We start from the raw sequence: 21,253 nt of genomic DNA, 5'->3' as shown, positions 1-21,253 counted from the left end.
TTGTTCTGTTTCCACAAAATCAAAGAATGGGAAAACTACCTACATGAAAATTTTTAAATTATATGGACAAAAAAGTAACGGGCAAATGTGAATTTATCTGGTAATTCATTTTAAAAGGTGTGAAAAACTTAAGAATTACTTGGAAGCTGTTACATTATACAACTAGGTTAAATCCCTTTCTCAGAAGCAAAGCTTCAAGCCTGTAAAGTTGGGGCTTCAGATTCATTCCCAAAGTTGCATAAACGTTTACTGTGAAGAGAGGAATGTTATATAAATCTTCAAAACAAAGAGTTTGAAATGCTCTCAAAACCTTTAAGAATCACTATTTAGAAAGGATATTCTTACTTGAAAATCCCACTACTTTTCCTCAGTAAGTATTGGTTAAGCATCTAAGATCATCCAAGTGTTTTGACAGATGTTAGATATGATGCGACTAAAAGGTAAAATTGAATCATTACTCTTATATGTAAAACCTGTAGCCCAAAATATAAAAAGTAAATGTTACCCCCAAGCATTAGGCCATCGCTAATTATTCATGTAGATTTCAGAAATATTTTACGAGAGAACATGTGTGCTTTTGTTTATCCAAGACACCAAAAGATCCCTAAAAGGAAAACTTTAAAATTCCCAAAGGCAGAAAGTAAGAACGACACTATAGGTCAAGCAGACTTCTTATGCTTGTGAATTGGCAGATTAAAAGCGTGAAGAGAACTGTCAGAAGCAACCCAAAGCTACTGGTAGTAGCAGAACATACCTCTGATCCCAGTATTCAGGAGGCAGAGGTAGGTAGATCTATGTACCAGCTCAGCAACCCTCCCCCCAAAAACCAACTGCAGATCCATTAAGATGTTAGTATAAAACGAAATGCCTGAAATTGATCAAGGAAAATGCAGGTCGGTACACTAAATGATACTGAAATACAGGGCAAGGGATGATTAAAAAATGTGACAATTAACTGACAGATGGGAAGTTATGGAATATTTTATAATGTTTCTACTAGAAAGGAAATGATCAGTCAAGTAGGAAGCCAAGCTATAAACCTGACAAAAAAATTAATACCTAAAATGTATGTGGGATTGAAATGCTAAACATCAGTGCAACAGATCCATGCTCAAACAATGAAAGATGAAATTAAACAGTGATTCTCAAAAGGAGAAATAGTGAGCGTGAATAGTAAACACTCTGAGAAGTGTTGGATATCATTAGCCCATTGGAAATGCGAATTAAAAGTACTTTTCAATTCCATCTTGCCAAAATAAGACGTATCAAGACAACAAATGACAATAAATGCTGGTAAGGATATGAAGAAGGGAAACACTTATACATGTTTGCTTGATGTATAGATACTGCAGAGATGGTAAAAAGGATTAGATTTGCCATACGACCTTCATGTAGCATTTCTGGAAATACAGCCAAGGAGTTTCACATCCTGATATAGAAATTTTATTTTGATTTAGCACTGCTTTCTTTATAAAAGCAAGGAAACAGAAAACGGAATCAGCTGAAGTGTTCATCAACAAACACATAGATAAGAAAACTGTACTGCATTCATACAACAGAGTTCTTTTGACCATTTACAAGAAATGAAATCTGTAGGAAAACAGTAAACTGAGGAAGACCAATACCATACTCCATATTTTCTTTCTTCTATGTGGACCTTAACGTTAAAACCTTAACGAGATGTGTTTAGTTGGAGTGAGATATCAATAGTGCCAATCTCTCTCTCTCTCTCTCTCTCTCTCTCTCTCTCTCTCTCTCTCTCTGTGTGTGTGTGTGTGTGTGTGTGTGTGTGTGTGTGCGTGCGTGTGTGTCTGTGTCTACACATATATATATACAATGAAACAGGTTAGAAGGGGACAGGCACCATCGAAAACTAAATACAAAAGGCAACACTATGAGGGGGCAGTTAAATGGTAGATGAAGATATAAGCATAGGAGATATTTGAGGATTGGAGGACTGGCCAACCAAAACTAAGAACACATGTGAAACCCATGTAGAAACCTACTACTTCATAAGCTACCTGAAAAGCGATGACTGTATAATAAACCTGAAGTGTCTGTCACCCAAATCTCCTTGCTGAGCGAGGAGCACTGTCACCTGACTTGTTTCTTCAGGGAGCCTACAGACTGTTGCTGCAACTAAATTGCCTTTTAGACTTAAACACAAATAAGCTCTTGCTCAACAAACACCCCATACTCTGGACACAGGACACAGGACACAGAAACCCAAGTTGGGGTTGCACTGAGGGTTTCCTCCCTGCAGAGCAGTGTTCCACATGCCCCAGGTATTCTGAAAAATAGTACAATATTGAAAATCCTGCTGAATTTAAGAAATTTAACTGATTACTTATCTATAATACAAATAGTGTAATCTTACATGATATTCAAAGAGCATTTAAAAAAATACTTTAGTTATCACGTCTGTAACTGCACATGAAACAAAAGCTCCAACTTGAGAGTTAATGAGAATTTCAGTTCTGTCTTATTTTTTTCATTTTCTATTTCCATATTCATAGTTCTGACATTCCATTGAAATGCTACGTCAGAGGTTAATTAAATATTTTTTCAAGTTCAAATCTGAATTTGGCTTCTCAAATCCCAAGTGCCTACTTACCCGCCAGACCAGCCGAGCCCGACAACTTAAGAGCACATCACTCAAACAAACATCAACCCATGAAGAAGAAAAGGCCACATGTTATTGAACTAAACGTTTAAACAACAGTTAAAGCTTAAACGTACTTAGGAATAAATGAATTCATTTCTCATAGACAAAAGACTTAGAAGGGAGATTGAATACTTTACATTGGACCACAACCAGAAAAAATATCCATTTGTGCAAATCTTTGTGTTACAGCTCTATGGAATAACAATGTGGAACTATGCATATGAATTAAAAAAAACTAAAGATTTTGGCAAAGAACATGAAAAAATAAGTCTATCTATGTAAAATTAGAAACAGCAAGAGCATTATCAATTATAGTACTTATCACTGGTTGGAATATATTGATAATTGAGCGAAAGTCATGCAGTTAATTCCCGGATGGACCAGTTACAATGGCTTTGTTACCAAGATGCAGAATGAATTGCAATGGCCAGCTGTCTCCCCAGCTAGCATCGCTGATGAAGAGGGGTAGGGAGCCAGCATGTGGACAGATGAGTCCAATTCCATTGCAATGATGGGAAAAACACTTCAGCACATTTTCTGGAAAGAATGGGTCAGCAGCTTAATGCTTATTTCAGTCTGGCAATGAGCTTGAGCCCCTCATAGGCAGATGCTTAATAATTATGCTTTATACAATGTTAATAATTAGGATGCCTACATGTGTTTTAGAACTAGATAGCAGCTTTCTAAAACAGGTAATCTTAGGATTGGGAGGGTTTTGTTTTGTTTTTTAAAGAAAACAGGCAATGTATCAAAATATAAGTTGATGAACCTTCTAGCTTCAAATTTTAAAGGCTGTACTAAATTACATATGTGTGCACACATGCACATGCACACGCCACACACACACACAGACTTTAAATAAATTATGTATACTAGGGTTTGACTGCATGTGTGTATATAGAACGTGTGTGAGTTGAGTCTCTGGAGGCCAGAAGGAGGTGCTGGATTACATGGACCTGACTTGTTGTTTTTGAGCTAGCAAGTTGGTAGGAAGTAAGTGTTGATATAGCAGCTTCCTTAAGCACGGAGCCTTCCCACCACCAACAAAACACCTCCATTATAGTTTCATGGATCAGGTGAAAAGAACACTATGTATTTCTGGTCTTAATATTCAAAAGCGGATTATAACATGAAAAGATGTCCATTAACAGTAGATATACTTCTACATAGCCCAAAACTATACACTTATTTTTCCTTCATAGAGCAGTCACCAACTATGGTATAACTGAAATACAATCTCTAGACAAATACGTCTTTACCAAATTCATTTTATATTGTACCTAGAAATTAATAATTTTGACTTTAGGACTTATCCAACATTAGGAAAAAAATTAGTCTTTCCACATAGAGATTTTAATTTTCAAAGTTTCTAAAGTAAAATTTATTATGGAAATAATGTGATTATTTTTCAAGGAAGGAGGTTGGGAGGACCCTCTAGAATGTACCAGAGACCTGGGAAGTGAAAACTCTCATGACTCGAGAGGTGGGAGACACGAGATGAAATGCCCTCTAGTAGTAAGAAGGAACTTATTGAACCAACCTCTAGCAGAAAGACAGGGCACCAGGCGAGGATGGGGCTGCTATCCCACAGTCAAAGCTCTGACCCATAATTCTTCCTGTCTGAAAGAAATGCATGGATGGAAATGGAGAAGAGCCCGAGGATAAGAAGGTTCAGCGACAGGCACAAAATGGGATCCAGCTCAAGGGGAGTCTCCAAGTCCTGACACCATTACTGAGGCTATGGGGCGTTCACAAAAAGGGACCTATCATGATTGGCTTCCAAAAGACTCAAAAACCAGCTGAAAGAGTCAGTTGCAGATATGTGCACCCAACCAATGAACAGAAGCTGCTGACCCCTCTGAATTAGGGAAAAGCAGGAAGAAGATGAGAAGAAGGGCAACTCTGTAGGAGGACCAGCTGTCTCAATTATCATGGACTCCTGAGATCTCTCAGACACTGGATCACCAACCAGGCAGCATACTCCAGCTGAGATGAGGCATCCAACACATATACACCAGAGGATTCCAGGATCTGGGTTTCTGTCAGAGAAGATGTACCTAACGCTCAAGAGACTGGAGATCCCAGGAAATTTACAGGACTGGTGATGTGGTTGCGGTGGGTTGGGTGGGGACATCCTTGTAGAGACACAGGGGTGGGGAGGAGCGCGAGGAGGAATTATGGGATGTAGAAGTGTCGTTGGGTAGTCCAAGAGGGGAATTAAATCTAGAATGTAAAAATTAATTAATTAATTAATTAATTAAATTTTAAAAAGAGAACAAAAAGGAAGTAAATAGGGCGTTAAGATAAATTGGAGACACTTGCGGAATGAAATAACACAAGTCAAAGTAAGACAAAATGAAGGCTCCACATCTCCTAAGGGGGAAATAAATATATTTCGGTTTTGCACTGAAAAAAAAAAAAGAATTCTTAGTGGCATTGCTTCAGAAATCAGTTAATTTAATAGAGTTTTCAGTACTGTGTGATGGAATCACTTTTAGCATTTCTATAGATTTTATTTATGCAGTTATATATTTGTCAAGAGAATCATAAATCCTGTTTGTGAAGGTTAAAAATATTCTGTAAAAATTTTATAGCGAAATGTTACATATATTCCTCTTAAAGCACAGAAGTCTAAAATAAACATATTTATGATCAATTTAGTATTAACCACTTACTAGTAATACAAAATAGATCATTACCCCCCACACACACACCTATGTTTGCATATACACATTTGTATCTAGCAGATGTAGCTGTGTATGTATAGATTGAATGTTCCTAACTCCAAATGAGATATTTCTCATTCTAAAAAGGCCAAGGACCTTACAGATACAAGCAGCATCTAAATCGCCTGTAAAGCAGATTCTACTCCACTCACTTTTGACCTTTTACCTCTTGCAAATGATACACATGATTGCAAACACAAAACATTTCACATAAATCATTTCACACAGGAATACTCCGCAAAGTTAAGTATGACTTCCAAAAGAGAAAATAAGTCATAATAAATCAAAGTGCCAGGCCTCATATTGCAACACGAAGAGGCTTTCCATTGCTTTGTAGCCACAGGGTCTTCTACTCTACTCCTTTGTTCCCAAAGTAATGACTCCAAGACTTAACTATTTATGAATAAATTCCTAGGCCATAAGCTATGGCTCATTTCCTGTCTAGCTTGTAACTTCCATAACTTGTGTATTCTGGTCTATGTCGGCTGTCTCTGTTTATTCTAGCCATATAGTTGGTTACCTCTCCTTGGATTCATGCGTCCAACTTCCTCAGAGTTCAGGGTGAATCTCCCACTCTTCAGTCTCTTTCAGAATCTTATTTCTCTATGTGATGTCCCAGCTTCTAGTTCCCACCTCAACTAATATGCCATCTGGGTCTTACTGATAGGTGATGGGTCCACGCAGAATATAAAAGATTCTTCCTTTAGCTCTCCTCTTTAGTCCTATAAAAGGCTTTCTGTAACAGTACATTCTTGCAGGTCTCACAGTAAAACACTGCAGACACAGAGGTATATGTGGTGACTGATAGAATTAAGAATATCCTCAAGAATGTTTCTAGTCTGAAGAAAAGAGAGGGAGGGTGCTGCTGTATGTCAAAGATTTGAAGGGAAAATGGGAGTCTGACAACCAAGCCATATAGGCCAGAACCTTGTAACTTAGCTCTTTACCTTTGAGAAAATGTCAAAGTTTCAGTAAATCCCAAAGTCACATGATACATGTGCTCTCTTGTTTTGTCTGTAAAACTAAGAAAAAAATTCATTTTACTTCTGTAGATGAAGTTTTTAGGTATTACAGTAAAGTATGTCTTTATAATAGCCAAATATTGATAAAACTGATTTATAATCGTTTCCCATAAAAAATGAAAAAATATTAAAAAATAAGAGAACTATATATGGTCTTACCAAGTGAAGATAAGGCATAGTAAAGTAGATATCAAAATCAGAACTTGATTAAACATTGCAGACTGTGTACGCTGAATGGCTCGATGAAGATCATTCTAGAATAAAAGAGAAGAAGCATATTATAAATTGTGACAAATACTAAAGCACTTGAGACTAATTATCAAATATCCACTGTACATAGTATATATTTAAATGAACCTAGTAGTATATTTTCATTTTACATGGATCTAGAAATAACTAATGGTATAATTCATATTACAAAGTTAGAATATGGGAAGAATAATAAAGTGCTAAATTTCAGCTCAGTTGCTTTGCAGAAAACAGAGAACATGCTGCAGTTATTAATCCCAGGCTTGCCATTCCCTGTATGATGGTGTAGGCTCTTCCCTCAGTATGCAAGCGCCTAAAAAAGGGAAATCTTGAGTTCACACACAGGTTGGGCTACATAGCCAAAGGCCATCTCAAAGACAAAACTAAAAAGAAAACAGAAAAACACTTCTTTCAATAATAATGCTTCTTCAATATTTTTTCACAAATTTCTGTTAATCTCAATAATTTTAAGAATTCACTCTTATGCATATTCTAACTGTGGAACTGTGAGAAAATGAATGCCCTTAAGAAAATGATCTCAGTTTAGTCACTGTAGTTTTCTGGATTGCATTAAACCAAGACTGTTCAAGACTATTATAAAAAGAAATAGCTATATTTATTAGCTAGAATTTCATGTCTGATTCTTTAGAATCTTAGAGCAAAGGAGGCAATCGTCAGAAAAACAATTAGAACTTCAACATCTAGAGAGAGCCAAAAAAGCAAAGCTACAGGACTGGAGTGGCATGTAGTCCTAAGCTAATGTTGTAAATGGTCTATTTCTCTGGAATGCTGACTAAGAGTTCCTGACTTTGAGAGACTATTTTTTTCCAACACTGAACTACATAGCAATGCACAAAGATTTATTTGATTCTGGGAGCAGTTTTTTCCTTAGTAATTTATTCAGTCAAATGGTTATTCTTTGTGTCAGGAAAAGACAGCAGGAGCTGGTCCACAGGCCAAGTTTGCCCACCCTTTGCTACCATTGGCCATGTGCTTTCCTGAGGAGTGTGGGCTTACTTCACATGAGTATTTAGAAACAATCATCTGCTGTAAATGCTCAAATGTTATTCTAATAATTCTCTAGGCACAGCTTTTAACACAATGTCTGCTTAAAGGTCATCTGAATGAAAAGCAAGTGTTAATGCTAATGAGTGTACTTTTCCAAGAAATGCAATCAATACTATTAAACTCTACCCACACAAGATTCAATACCATACATGTCATAAATATGTATTTGTGTGATTACTTTCAAGGAAAGTTTGCAACTAAATTACCTTTTTTTTAAACATTAGCAGAGAAATTAAATCAAATTAAATCAAATGCCCATACTATTCAGTAGGTCTGCTGTGAAGACTCATGTGTTTCAAAATTTGGTCTCTAGCTGATTTGCTAGTCTCAAAAAGTTGTGGAAATGTTATTCTTGTAGTTAAAATGTTTATCTTGGGAGTGTTAAGAGTGTATGTGTGCATGTGTGTGCGCATGTGAATACTATAGCCTCCCTCTAAGTGCATATGATATGTTTCAGGGACCTTGTGTGAATGTTGGAGGACAACTTGCAGGAGTTCAGTCTCTCCTTCAACCACATGGACAGAACTCTAGTTGTATAGCTTGATGGTAGGTGTCTTCACTCACTGACCCATCTGACCAGCCCTGTAGTGGCATCCATAGAACATTGATCCTTGTTGAAGAACTAAATCACTTGAGACGTTGAGACTTATAGCTTAATCCTATTTCCTGTTCCCTCCTCGATTACTGTCTACAAAAACAATGTTACAAATCATATAACACCTGCCATAACTTCTACACCTTTGTGAAATAGCTTCTAGAACTATAAGCCAAATAAACTTTTCATTAATCTATTTTGTATTAGGTATTTGATCATAATAACAACAAAATAAACAAAAATAAAAATAAAGTTTTTTTACTGTGATAAATCATATAATGTATTTGTAATAGCATTGTACCAGTTTACAACCTAATGTGGGACAGCCTTGAATTCTGGGCCTGAGAACTTCTAACATGTTTAAAGCAGAACTTAATGGGATTTTCTGGTTGTCCTGTTCAAGAACAGAGGTTCAAATTACAAAGCTTCAAAGGGGAACAAGGACTCTATAGAGAAACAGGATGGAGGTCATTGATATGGTATTGTGAAAGCAAATCTAGAAGCCTGTTGATTATGCTCTGATAATTTTAATGAGGCTTAATTTTAAACTAATAGACCAATACACTTAGTACAGTAAAGTGCAAGGCATGATAATATACAGGCAGTGACACTGTCATAATATTGACTGTTCTTGTACAGATTTTGTTGAGAAAGACCAACTACTAAAGCAGAAGGACGAATTTTTTTCATGTGTCATTTGATTGTGAAAGAACTGAACTTAAAGTTGAAGGCTAGACTGCTAAAAAGCAGCTGTAATTGCTAAACAGATTAGAACCACAGAGAGCAACAAAAGGCTTTCTCCAGGGTCAGCACACAAAGCAGCTGCTTCCCCGGCTTGGAGGGGGCACAAATTGGCAACCTCATCAAGCGGTTCTGGTTTTGCAAGAATGAAAGATGCCAGACTTAGGTGTCACATAATCTCAAACTCTGGTTTTAAATAGATACTGAGGCCTGGAAACACATGGCAGGAATGGCGTACTTGCAAAGAGTCCATGAGAGACCACTGTGAAATGAAGGCAGGATCTAGATTACAGTGGAGAAAGTGGGATGTTAAAGATGGCCAGTCACTAGGAAGTCCGCTAAGAAAACCAGTAGACATATAATGACCAGCTCAAGAAAAAGGAAATAGGTTTTGTGTGCTACAAATAGTATCTATTGATATCAAGACTATTATTGGAACTGAACTAACTACAGCACAAAACCCAGGTGCTACATATAAATGTTATGCCCAGATTGTGAGACCCCCACTCCACCATTCCAAGAGACCACCAGGGACCACAACTCTGATGCAAGTACAGGAGAGTCTTTGAGTTTGGACTCCGGTCACAAATCTTCCTGATGCAACAGGTTACTAAAGTAATACTCAGATCTAGGGGATTAGGGCTTATGTAGGGGAAAAGTCACAAGCAGATCTTTCGAGTCTTGGCATTACATGCTTGGGAAAATGGTTAAAAGAATGTTAGCCTTTAAATTGATTGCTGCATAAGATCTATTCAAACCACAAGGAGAGACCACAAATCTAAAAGGGGAATCTTGACCTAGGAATGACTTGTGTTTTCTTTCCTGTTATTGTGCTAGTCTATCGTGTTATTGTGAACTGGCCACAGCTGTTATGTCTATTTTCAACTGTTGAAAGGACTTTGTAGTCTCTTTTCCAGAGCCCAAGGGTGGGGGCCATGTCACTTTGAGGACAAGCAACTTGAAATGGAGTTTGGAAAGCAAGATGGAGTTTTTCCTGCTACTTTGGCCTCTTCAGCTCTCCCTTCTACTAGTGGCTTTACAAGCCAATCTTGGGCTTCTTGAGACCTAAGTCATCTGTACTAATTTGATGATAATGTGACCTCATTACCATCATTGGAATAGTTTCCAATCTCTGTTTAATATATTGTAAAAGTCTACTTATAATACATTGTCCAAAGGTAAGGAGAAGTAAAAGAATAACTAAGGGTCCCAGGAAAGTGGAAACAAGAGTTATTAACCAGGAGGAGAAATCAAATAGTGAGTGGTACTAACTTTTGGAGTCTTTCCTTTCCCTCTGGCATCTGTCTAAATTTTCCCTAACTTTGGCCAATGATTCTTGAATAACTCCAGAATTGTTGACATAGAAACAACACTTTTCAGGTAAAGCAGCACATAGTCTTCCCTGATGTAGGAACATTAAGTCAAGTTCTCACCTATTCTGTAACACTACTTCAGTGAGAAAGTCCACGTTGTACTCCAAGTGCAAGATGGATTTTTCTAGGTGCCGAATGTCCTCATTTATGTCTGCCTTTAAACTATTATAATTCTTTTGTAATGTTAGTGCAGCTATTCCAGTACAGGCTCCAGCTAGTCCTGCCACTAGAATTAAAGCTAAGGTTAGAGAGATGGGTTCTCTCTTCTGTCTCATAAGTTTCCCCTCGATGTGCCCTATTAAAGCTCTTAGCACTGCTTCTTCTGGGTAATAGGACAGGGCACTAATTGAGTCAAATTACAGAACCCTCTTGGGGTCAAGGAATTGAGAAATTCTCCATGCACACAAGGGGTCAATTCCATTGAACAGGCCCCACCATGCCTATTCAGAGGGAATAATCCATTTGGAATAAAATGGGTATTTGTCCAATTGCAAGGGTGTTGATGTAACAAATGGACCTTCCCCAGACAGATACCCAATCCCAATATAGTCTAGAGAATTAAAGCTAGACCTTCTTCTGACCATCTACATGGAGAGTCCCTTTCAGAAACATTACACTCAGCTATAATATGCCTTTATAAAAGGGGAGCCTAGCATTATAACACAACCAACAAGAGGTGGTAAGTTTGGGCTTGGAAACATTCAGAATTTGAAAGGTTTTTAACATCATTGACCAGAGGGGATCTGATGGTTCTGGTTGTTCAGGGGAGTTCTGGAACAGAGGTTCCCTGCAATTGGATAACTGGAGGTAAGGTAGTCATCTGTCTAGAGGATAGGGTCAATACTGGTTTAGGGTTGGTCAGGACTCCTTTGGGCCTACTGCTGCTGGTGGTTGGCTGGAAATCAGCCTTATTAAGAACTTGACTGTAAAGAGTAATCCAGGATGGCTACCTCTGATGGTGTGGAGCGCAAGGCCCTGAGACTTCCCTGCTTCCCATTCCTTTGCTTCTTTTCCCTTGTCAGTTTTCCACTCTGCGGGAAAATGTGCTATGATTTTCCTCTGACACTCACTCTCCTACTGCCATTTCCAGCAACTGATGTTTCATAGTTATGTGAAAGAGATTATGTGTGCTAAAGGTAGTGATTATTGATATCAGGATTATTATTTGAACCTAGCTAATTGCAGCATGAACCTTGGGTGTTGCGTATAAAGCCTCAGAAGTTCAACTTTTCCCTGCTAGGTTGAGTCTTACTTTGGTGAATATGTCTTTTTGTTATGGTTGTAACCTGTTGGATACGGAAATACTTAGTCTGACTTTGTATATACATGGACTGACCCAGGGCTCCAACTGCATATGTAGCAGAGAATAGCCTTGTTGGGGCACCAGTGGAAGGGGAAGACCTTGGTCCTGCCAAGATTGGACCCCCAGTGCAGGGGAATATAGGGGAGGAGGTAAGGGGGATGGATGGGTGGACATACCCGTATGGGGGAGGAAAAGGGACAGGAAACCAGGAAAGGGAATAACATTTGAAATGTAAGTAAAGAAATATATCTAATAAAAAAAAGTGCCTAACTTTTTTCAGAGGCTCACGGTGGATCACTTCCCTTGGAGTTCAGAAAAGAGTTTGGAATTTGAGCAGTGTTGGAACTATAACAAACATAAACTTTTCATATATAAATAAAATTGGGAGGGGGTGTCTTATGAAGAGGCCATGAGCAAATGTGGTGTGCCAAAGACATAATATTGTGGTATGAATATAAAATGTCCCAAACGCTTATGTGTTTGAACACTTGGTGCTCAGCTGGTGGTAGTGTTTTAGAGAGTTACAAGAACTCTGGAAGATGTTCTCTGTGGTAAACAGTGTGGTTTTTTTTTGTACTGTTTTGTTTTATTGGATATTTTTTATTTACATTTCAAATGTTATCCCCTTTCCATCACCCAACCACCCAACACTCCATGATATTCCCCTACACTGGGACATCCAGCTTTGACAGGACCAAGGGCTTCTCCTCCCTCTGGTGCTCAGCAAGCCCATCGTGAGCTACATATGCAGCTGGAGCCATGGGTCTGTCCAAGTGTACTCCTTGGAAGGTGGTTTAGTCCTGGGAGCTCTGGTTGGTTGTTATTGTTGTACTTATGGGTTGCAAACCCTTCAGCTCCTTCAGTCCTTTCTCTAACTCCTCTGAAAGGGACCCTATTCTCAGTTCAATGGTTTGCTGCAAGCATTCGCCTCTGTATTTGTTTGCTCTGGCAGAGCCTCTCTGGAAACAGCTCTATCAGGCTCCTGTCAGCATGCACTTCTTGGAATCAGCAATATTGTCTGGGTTTGGTGGCTGTATGTATATGGCCCGGACATCCAGACGAGGCAGAGTCTGAATGGCAAGAGTTAAAAAATAAAGCTATGTCATTTAAACGTCTGTTCAAGCATTCATTTCAAAAATGACTACTATTCACTATGACAGACTCTTAGATCCAGGCAATGACCTCTGTCTATTCTAATACTCAAGAAAACTCCAAATTAAACCAAGCAAGACAAATCCATTCATACTTGTAAAAGATATAAAGACACTAGAGAAAAACGAACAAATATTTCTGGAAGGCCTTCTGGTGGGCACTACCTCCTGGTACCTAGTAGTAGACACAAGATCACTGAGTCTGAAGAAAAGGGGCAAAGAATGAACAGTCAGAGGTGAAGCTACTGGGAAAGTGGGATTTAAGATAGGCAGATTCCATTCGAGGCAGGTGCATAGGAACAAGCTTTACACTTTGCTGGCACAATATTATAGGCTCCAAGGCCTTATACTATTACTGATGCTATGCTGTGGTTACAGACAGGAGCCTAACATGGTTGTCCTCCAAGAGGCCCAATAGGCAGCTGAAAGAGACAGATGCAAATACTTAACAGGCAACCAAAGGAAAGAAGCTGGGGACCCCTGTGGTTGAATTAGGAAAAAACTGAGAGAAGCTGAGGAGGAGGATGACCTCATAGAAAGACCAAGAGTCTCAACTAATCTGGACCACAGAGGTCTCTCAGACACTCAGCCACCAACCGGGCAGCATACACTAACTGATATGAGGCCCCTGACACCTATAAAGCAGAGGAATAACTGGTCTGGCCCCGGTGAGAGAAGATGCATCTATTGAAAGGCCCCAGGGGTTGGGAGTGGGGTGGGAACATCCTCTTGGAAACAGGGAGGAGGAATGGCATGAGGAACAGTCAGAGGGAAGACTGGGAGGGAGATAATTACTGGACTGCAAAAAATTTAAATAACGATGATGATGATGATGATGATGATGATGATGATGATGATGATGATAATAATAATAATAATAAAACAATAGGGAACATTCAGAAACTAGCAAGATTGACCAGCAGACTGCCTCAGCAGTACTGACTAAGGCATCATACAGGTGTATTGAAAAGCAATGGACAACAAAATTGGAAAATCTGGATGAAAGGGACAATTTTCTATACAGATACCAGGTATCAAGTTAAATCAGGATCAGATAAACCATTTAAACAATTCCATAACTCCTAAAAATATAGAAGCAAGTCATTAAAATTTTCCCATTAAAAGCAAGTCAAAAAATGCCCAGGACCAGATGGATTTAATGCAGAATTCTATCAGACCACCATAGAAGGCCTAATACCAACACTCTCCAAACTATTCCACAAAATAGAAACAGAAGGAACACTACCCAATTCCTTCTATGAAGCCAAAATTATGCTTATACCTAAACCACACAAAGATCCAACAAAGAAAGAAAACTTCAAACCAATTTCCCTTATGAATAGAGACACAAAAATATTCAATAAAATTCTCGTGGCCAAATCCAAGAACACATCAAAACGATCATCCGTCATGATCAAACAGTGCGATTTTAATGTCTGGTCCCACTTTCTGTGCACTGTTTGATTCCCTGATCAGCATTCTATGCTGTTGCTGCAATGTCCTCCCTGATGTGATGCACTGTGTCCCTTGGAACAGTAAACCAAATAAACCAAGCCTTAAATTGATTTCCATAGGATACTGGACACAGCAAACTGGCTTATTTCAGACACTCATTAGAATTTGAACAATCAATGACAAATTGATAAATGCCTTCTGTCTTGTCTGTAAGTACTGAAAGCTGTGGAGAATGCTTTCACGTCATAGGTATAAATGATACTTTCCAAAGAGTATCACTTTGCGGTGTAGACTCTGACTACAGCAGAGCTGGAAATTTCGTGTGTATTTCTCCTTCTCAACCCCTACTCATAAGAACTGCCCCTCAGGTCAACACCAATCTGTGAGAAGGAAAAGTGTTCAAGCTTATGAACTATTAACTGCACATGCATAAAAAGGTAGTCTTAAAAGTGGAGGATGCTGCGCTTCAAAAAATTGGTCACTCATACCTGTGTAAAAAGCAGGTAGGTGTTCAATCGGTGACATCAGAGCAAATCCCAAACCAATTCTTTTACTCATAACTGAACCACTGAATACCTCCAGAATCCAGGCATGTGACAGATTTTGCATCTTATTACAGTATAGTAGATTCATCACTTAACGTTTATTGACTATGTACATATTTAACTATGTAGGCTATGCAGTACAATAAGTATGTAACAGTAGTTTAACGGAAAATATTTAAGTAAAACTATTTAAAACCGTGAATTATGGTGAAACGTTAAAAACGAAAACACTTGAAATTTCAGTGACCTTGTAACTGAACAAATTCTGCATATTATGCAAATTCCCAGGAGAAGATCGAAAGTCAAAGGACAAGATTGGAGGCCAAACAGCCTTCTCTTTGTACTGAAAACATTGAGGTAAAACAGAGGAGACAGAAACATATTCTTGCTTTAAACTCTACTACCCATTACTTATTACTTACAATCATATTTTCCAAGGCATGTTTGGCAAGCCAACAATTTAGAAAAACTGGAACAAAGAGATTTCTTAACGTAGGCCAGAATATCTGAAAAATAAGCAAAATACCCTAAACTTCTGTCTCACAGAAAGAAATCATATCAGGCAGATTAAGAAGGAGCATGAAGCAGCGTTAAGCTTAATAAAACAAAGAAAAGATTTAAAACAGCACCAAATACTAATCGATCCTAATGAACAGTCTTTCATTGCTAGAGTCTTTCTGTGGGAAATTAGTACAGGCACATAAAGTAAGAGGCTTCACAGATGTCGGACATGACTATGCTGGCTCTATTGTTAAGTCTTAGCATGTGTTATTCTCTACCTGAGGTGGTAAAGAGGTACAGGGCTTGTCTTTCATAGCACATCGCTGTCTTAAGGTGCAACCAATTTAAATGATGTAGAGAAGCTGCAGTCACGTTTGTTTATATTTAGTCAGCTTCTCGTTGAATCTAGGTCCGGGTCTCTCTGTAGAAAAGCCACTCAAAGTAAAATATAAGAAGTGAGGTGCAACTACACACAATAATGTCTTCTTTTCTTTCTTTTTAAAGTAAAGTCTACACACCCCTAATTTTAAAAATCATTGCTGTACCAAATTGATACCAGAAGCTAATTTTACCAGTGAGATCCTTAGGCTTACATACATAATGGACAGCAGTGGGACAGAGTGACTAACATGGGACTATTGCCAGGGAAACTGAGTACTCTGAGGAGGAGCCAGCTATTTGGCTCTAGTGAAGAACGCAACTGAGTAAATTCCATAGATGAACTAGATATGAAAGAGCTCTCGGTATGAAAACTGTGGGAAAGAGCTCATACTCTGAGTTTGTATCTGAAAACTTCCACAATATAAGTAATGTAATTTTGAGGATCTTTAAACAATACTGGCCTTTGTTCAAATGATACCTCTGCACTGTATAATTCTTCACTAGGTTTCATTTTGCTATTGAACTGAAACATACTAGATTTCCCTTACCCCTTCAATTGAGTCTTCATGTCGACTTTATTCTTTTGTAGGAGCCAGGTTCTATTCAATGTCTGAATGCATGCCTTTTAGCATATATTATCTAGAGGTATTTAGAAGTAGAGAATGTATTTACGCCTAATGACAAATAATCCTTTTGAAGATGTTAATACTTACTGAGATGATGAAGGGAACTGCATTGATTATTTCCAAGATGAATGGAACTCGTAAAATCTGCTCCCAGATATTCCCCTATAAATAAAGGTTGAATAAAAGCAAATGTCAGAGAAGTAACAGGACTCAGAATTTCTCTAGGAATAACAACACCTTTGTATATGAATGTAGCAATGAGTTATAAACTAATTTAAACAGAATAGTGTGCTTTAGTTTTGCAATGTTAGAACTAAAGTAAATATCCAAAGCCCAGCAGGCATAATGTATATAACATTTATTCTATAATAGTCTCAAAAACAAATTACTAGTAATAAAGTACTCTAACAAGACCTTAGGCTAAATTGCCACAATTTCTTTCCACTATCACAAGTATACTAGCATCCTGTAAGGTATCTCAGGTCTTTTATAAATCTAGTTACAAGTTTGTTAACTAGTATTAGTTCTTTTTTAATTGAATCTATATTAAAGTATCATTTAATCATGTATATGCTATTTTCCCTATCCCCACTGTGAAATTAATAGGGACTGATTACGTAATTGTCAGAGCCCAGTGAAAAATGAACATATGGGGCCTCTTAATACTTTCAAGAAAGGCTAGGACAACATTAAAACACAGATCTTGATGTTGTGGAAATCTTTGTTATTTTGCAGATGACAAAGGTACCCATTGAGGTCACCTTGATATTTAAGGTCTGGGTATGGTCTGAATATGCCTACCTCATACTGGAAGGTGGCTCCTACATGCAGAGCCTTAAGGGGGAAATGAGTCAAGCCTTGGGTAAGGAGGATTAAATTTGAAGGGGATCTCAGTGAGTTCCAGCGGGGCAGAGTTTTCACAATAAGAGCAACTTTGTGATGTGAATATCCCTGACTTCCTGTCTCAACAGTGCATTTTCCAATGCTCATCCCCTTACTGGAATATGAAACAACAGAGGGACCTTGACTAAGTCAAATCAAGCAAGCTACCTAACAGAACTTTCGGGCCAGTATGACAGAGTCACCTTTTCCTTTGTGAAATACCTAGTTTACAGACCAATTCGATATTGCATAGGACATCCTCAAAATGCCATCAAACAATTTAATGTATGAAGAGATCCATGCACTGGAAAATCTAGATTGCCTACATGTTCCACCTACCATATAACACTAGATGTAAAAAAAAAGTTGTCACTATTCCTTGAGGGTTCAATATTTCATTACATTACAGTGGTATGAGTTAGCCTATATCCCCAAAGCATTGTGTTACATCATCTACTTGATGCTAAGATGTTAAAAATGGCTGTCGTAAAACCCAGGATAGCTAAAACTATCCTCAACAATAAAAGGACTTCAGGTGGAATCACTATCCCTGAACTCAAGCAGTATTACAGAGCAATAGTGATAAAAACTGCATGGTATTGGTACAGAGACAGACAGATAGACCAATGGAACAGAATTGAAGACCCAGAAATGAACCCACACACCTATGGGCACTTCATTTTTGACAAAGGAGCCAAAACCATCAGATGGAAAAAAGATAGCATTTTCAGCAAATGGTGCTGGTTCAACTGTAGGTCAACATGTAGAAGAATGCAGATCGATCCATGCTTATCACCCTGTACAAAGCTTAAGTTCAAGTGGATCAAGGACCTCCACATCAAACCAGATACACTCAAACTAATAGAAGAAAAACTAGAGCAGCATCTCGAACACATGGGCACTGGAAAAATTTTCCTGAACAAAACACCAATGGCTTATGCTCTAAGATCAAGAATTGACAAATGGGATCTCATAAAACTGCAAAGCCCCTGTAAGGCAAAGGACACTGTGGTTAGGACAAAACGGCAACCAACAGATTGGGAAAAGATCTTTACCAATCCTACAACAGATAGAGGCCTTATATTCAAAATATACAAAAAACTCAAGAAGTTAGACCGCAGGGAGACAAATAACCCTATTAAAAAATGGGGTTCAGAGCTAAACAAAGAATTCACAGCTGAGGAATGCCAAATGGCTGAGAAATACCTAAAGAAATGTTCAACATCTTTAGTCATAAGGGAAATGCAAATCAAAACAACCCTGAGATTTCACCTCACACCAGTGAGAATGGCTAAGATCAAAAACACAGGTGACAGCAGATGCTGGCGAGGATATGGAGAAAGAGGAACACCCCTCCATTGTTGGTGGGATTGCAGACTGGTACAACCATTCTGGAAATCAGTCTGGAGGTTCCTCAGAAAATTGGACATTGAACTGCCTGAGGATCCAGCTATACCTCTCTTGGGCATATACCCAAAAGATGCCCCAACATATAAAAAAGACACGTGCTCCACTATGTTCATCGCAGCCTTATTTATCATAGCCAGAAGCTGGAAAGAACCCAGATGCCCTTCAACAGAGGAATGGATACATAATGTGTGGTACATCTACACAATGGAATATTACTCAGCAATCAAAAACAAAAACTTTATGAAATTCGTAGGCAAATGGTTGGAATTGGAAAATATCATCCTGAGTGAGCTAACCCAATCACAGAAAAACACACATGGTATGCACTCATTGATAAGTGGCTATTAGCCCAAATGCTTGAATTACCCTAGATGCCTAGAACACATGAAACTCAAGACGGATGATCAAAATGTGAATGCTTCACTCCTTCTTTAAAAGGGGAGCAAGAATACCCTTGGCAGGGAACAGAGAGGCAAAGATTAAAACAGAGACAGAAGGAACACCCATTCAGAGCCTGCCCCACATGTGGCCCATACATATACAGCCACCCAATTAGACAAGATGGATAAAGCAAAGAAGTGCAGGCAGACAGGAGCCAGATGTAGATCTCTCCTGAGAGACACAGCCAGAATACAGCAAATACAGAGGCTAATGCAAGCAGCAAACCACTGAAGTGAGAACAGGACCCCCGTTGAAGGAATCAGAGAAAGAACTGGAAAGCTTGAAGGGGCTCGAGACCCCATATGTACAACAATGCCAAGCAACCAGAGCTTCCAGGGATTAAGCCACTACCTAAAGACTATACATGAACTGACCCTGGACTCTGACCTCATAGGTAGCAATGAATATCCTAGTAAGATCATCAGTGTAAGGGGAAGCCCTAGGTCCTGCTAAGACTGAACCCCCAGTGAACGTGATTGTTGGGGGGAGGGTGGCAATGGGGGGAGGGTGGGGAGGGGAACACCCATAAAGAAAGGGAGGGGGAGGGGTTAGGGGGACGTTGGCCGGTAAACCGGGAAAGGGAATAACACTCGAAATGTAAATAAGAAATACTCAAGTTAATAAAAAAAAAAAAAGTCTGTCGTGTTATGTCCAACGTAGTACAGCAAGGAGAAGCTGGGGAATGGGAGCAAATAAAGATCTTTTCTGGATAGAATGTTAAATGATACCTTTCTCAGAGTTTCAGTCTAAGTGAAAAGGACTCAAAGGAATCACTTAGCTTCATGCAGACTTGGGGCTATATTTAGCCCATGCCTAAAGCTTGAGAAAAAATGAGGAAAGCAAAGGAAATGAGAGCTAGGCTAAGCCACAGTTCCTTTAATAATAAGGCAATAGCTAAATGGAGAAAGAGATTTACCCTCACAAAGTGTGTGACTCGGGTCACAGAGGACTGGAACAGATGGGGATCACAGGAGCCCACCTCTTTACCAGACCCTGAGAAGAAAGCCTGAACCACCACATGAAGGACTTTCAGCCCAAAGCCCAAACAGGACCATGGAAGCTGACATAGAAAGTGAGGAAGAACTTTTCCTTCTCACTCCAAAGGATGTCATACCAGATTCAAGTGGAGATACAGTTCCCTCTTGGCTTTCTTCTGTCCTGGGGTACGAATTAAGTTGGTATCAAACAGAATGGAAATGGAAGTGAGAAAGAGAACCATGATAAGGGAGTATCTGACCTGAGAACAATACACACGCCCCTGGCCTTACACAGTTATATATAAATTCCTTACTCTGTCCAATGAACCAGAATGAGGACGCATGGACCTTGGGTAGTATACGATTATCAGATTTTCTATAGTAATACTGATTCAGACTTCTCAACCACCTCACTTTTAACTTATTTTCCTGATGGCAGGATATAGTTTTACTTTACAGATTAATTTTTTCTATCAGTACACAAACAATTACTATTACTCGTCCAGTAATTGTCCTGTGAAATCCTAGACAAACTTAGTTCATGGTAATTTATCTCCTAACATTCATGCAGTTTAATACACAATTTGTTGTTTAATGATTTTTTCCCCTTGAACCGTTAAAGGTATCTTAAAACAGCCTTCTGATTTGACTGGATTTATTTCTGAGTTATCTTTCATTTTAGGGTACAGAGTTCATTCTAAATCTCTGTTTCCACTGTCTAGAGAATGAAATCCTAGCCTGCAGCTATAACATGAAGATTTACAATTTTAACTCTAAATACCAGTTTAGTCTGTAGTATGCTCCTTTCTCCATTATAAAATCACCCACCAATTCATCCATATTAAATTTTACAACTCCCTGGAGCTGCCAGTCTTTTTATACTTGTGGAATATGGCTCACAGTTTTTTCCTTTGGATAAGATGCATTTCTCCCACAAAGAGTTTGTAGCATGAACTGACTGCACTTATTTACATACTTCCTAGGGCTAAAGTAAGTACAAAAGCAAACAAATGAAGCACAGATGTTTTTACATTCTCTCCTTTCTTTAATGCAATGATTTATTTTTTAACTGAAGTATACATATTGTTAGTAACCTACCCAGAAAACCCTGAAAGAAGTCTATAATTGAAAACTTCCCCAAA

The 21,253-nt window shown here is 38.6% G+C and overlaps 1 protein-coding gene across 11 annotated transcripts in view; it reads right to left on the bottom strand.

Annotated features, from left to right (window-relative positions):
• The window catches only part of Kcnt2 (potassium sodium-activated channel subfamily T member 2), a 395,059-nt gene that overhangs the window by 252,412 nt on the left and 121,394 nt on the right, over positions 1-21,253 (bottom strand). For 7 of the 11 annotated variants that reach the window (XR_005492244.2, XR_010056918.1, XM_039090726.2 and 4 more), the window contains exons 6-9: positions 16,489-16,563; positions 15,316-15,399; positions 6,573-6,667; positions 6,339-6,413 (exon numbers count right to left, since the gene is read on the bottom strand). Coding sequence is in view for 9 of the 11 variants with exons in the window: in XM_039090726.2 (XP_038946654.1) it covers positions 6,339-6,413; positions 6,573-6,667; positions 15,316-15,399; positions 16,489-16,563 (329 nt within the window). In the remaining 2 variants the exon portion in view is untranslated. The remainder of the gene's footprint in view (positions 1-6,338; positions 6,414-6,572; positions 6,668-15,315; positions 15,400-16,488; positions 16,564-21,253) is intronic. The other 4 variants (XM_063272313.1, XM_017598804.3, XM_006249943.5 and 1 more) reach the window with 1 other exon arrangement.

This window comes from Rattus norvegicus, chromosome 13, assembly GCF_036323735.1.
Source record: "Rattus norvegicus strain BN/NHsdMcwi chromosome 13, GRCr8, whole genome shotgun sequence".
NCBI classification, from domain to species: Eukaryota; Metazoa; Chordata; class Mammalia; order Rodentia; family Muridae; genus Rattus; species Rattus norvegicus.
The sequence above is the reverse complement of the archived record's forward strand: the minus strand, read 5'-3'. Positions and strand labels throughout refer to the sequence as shown.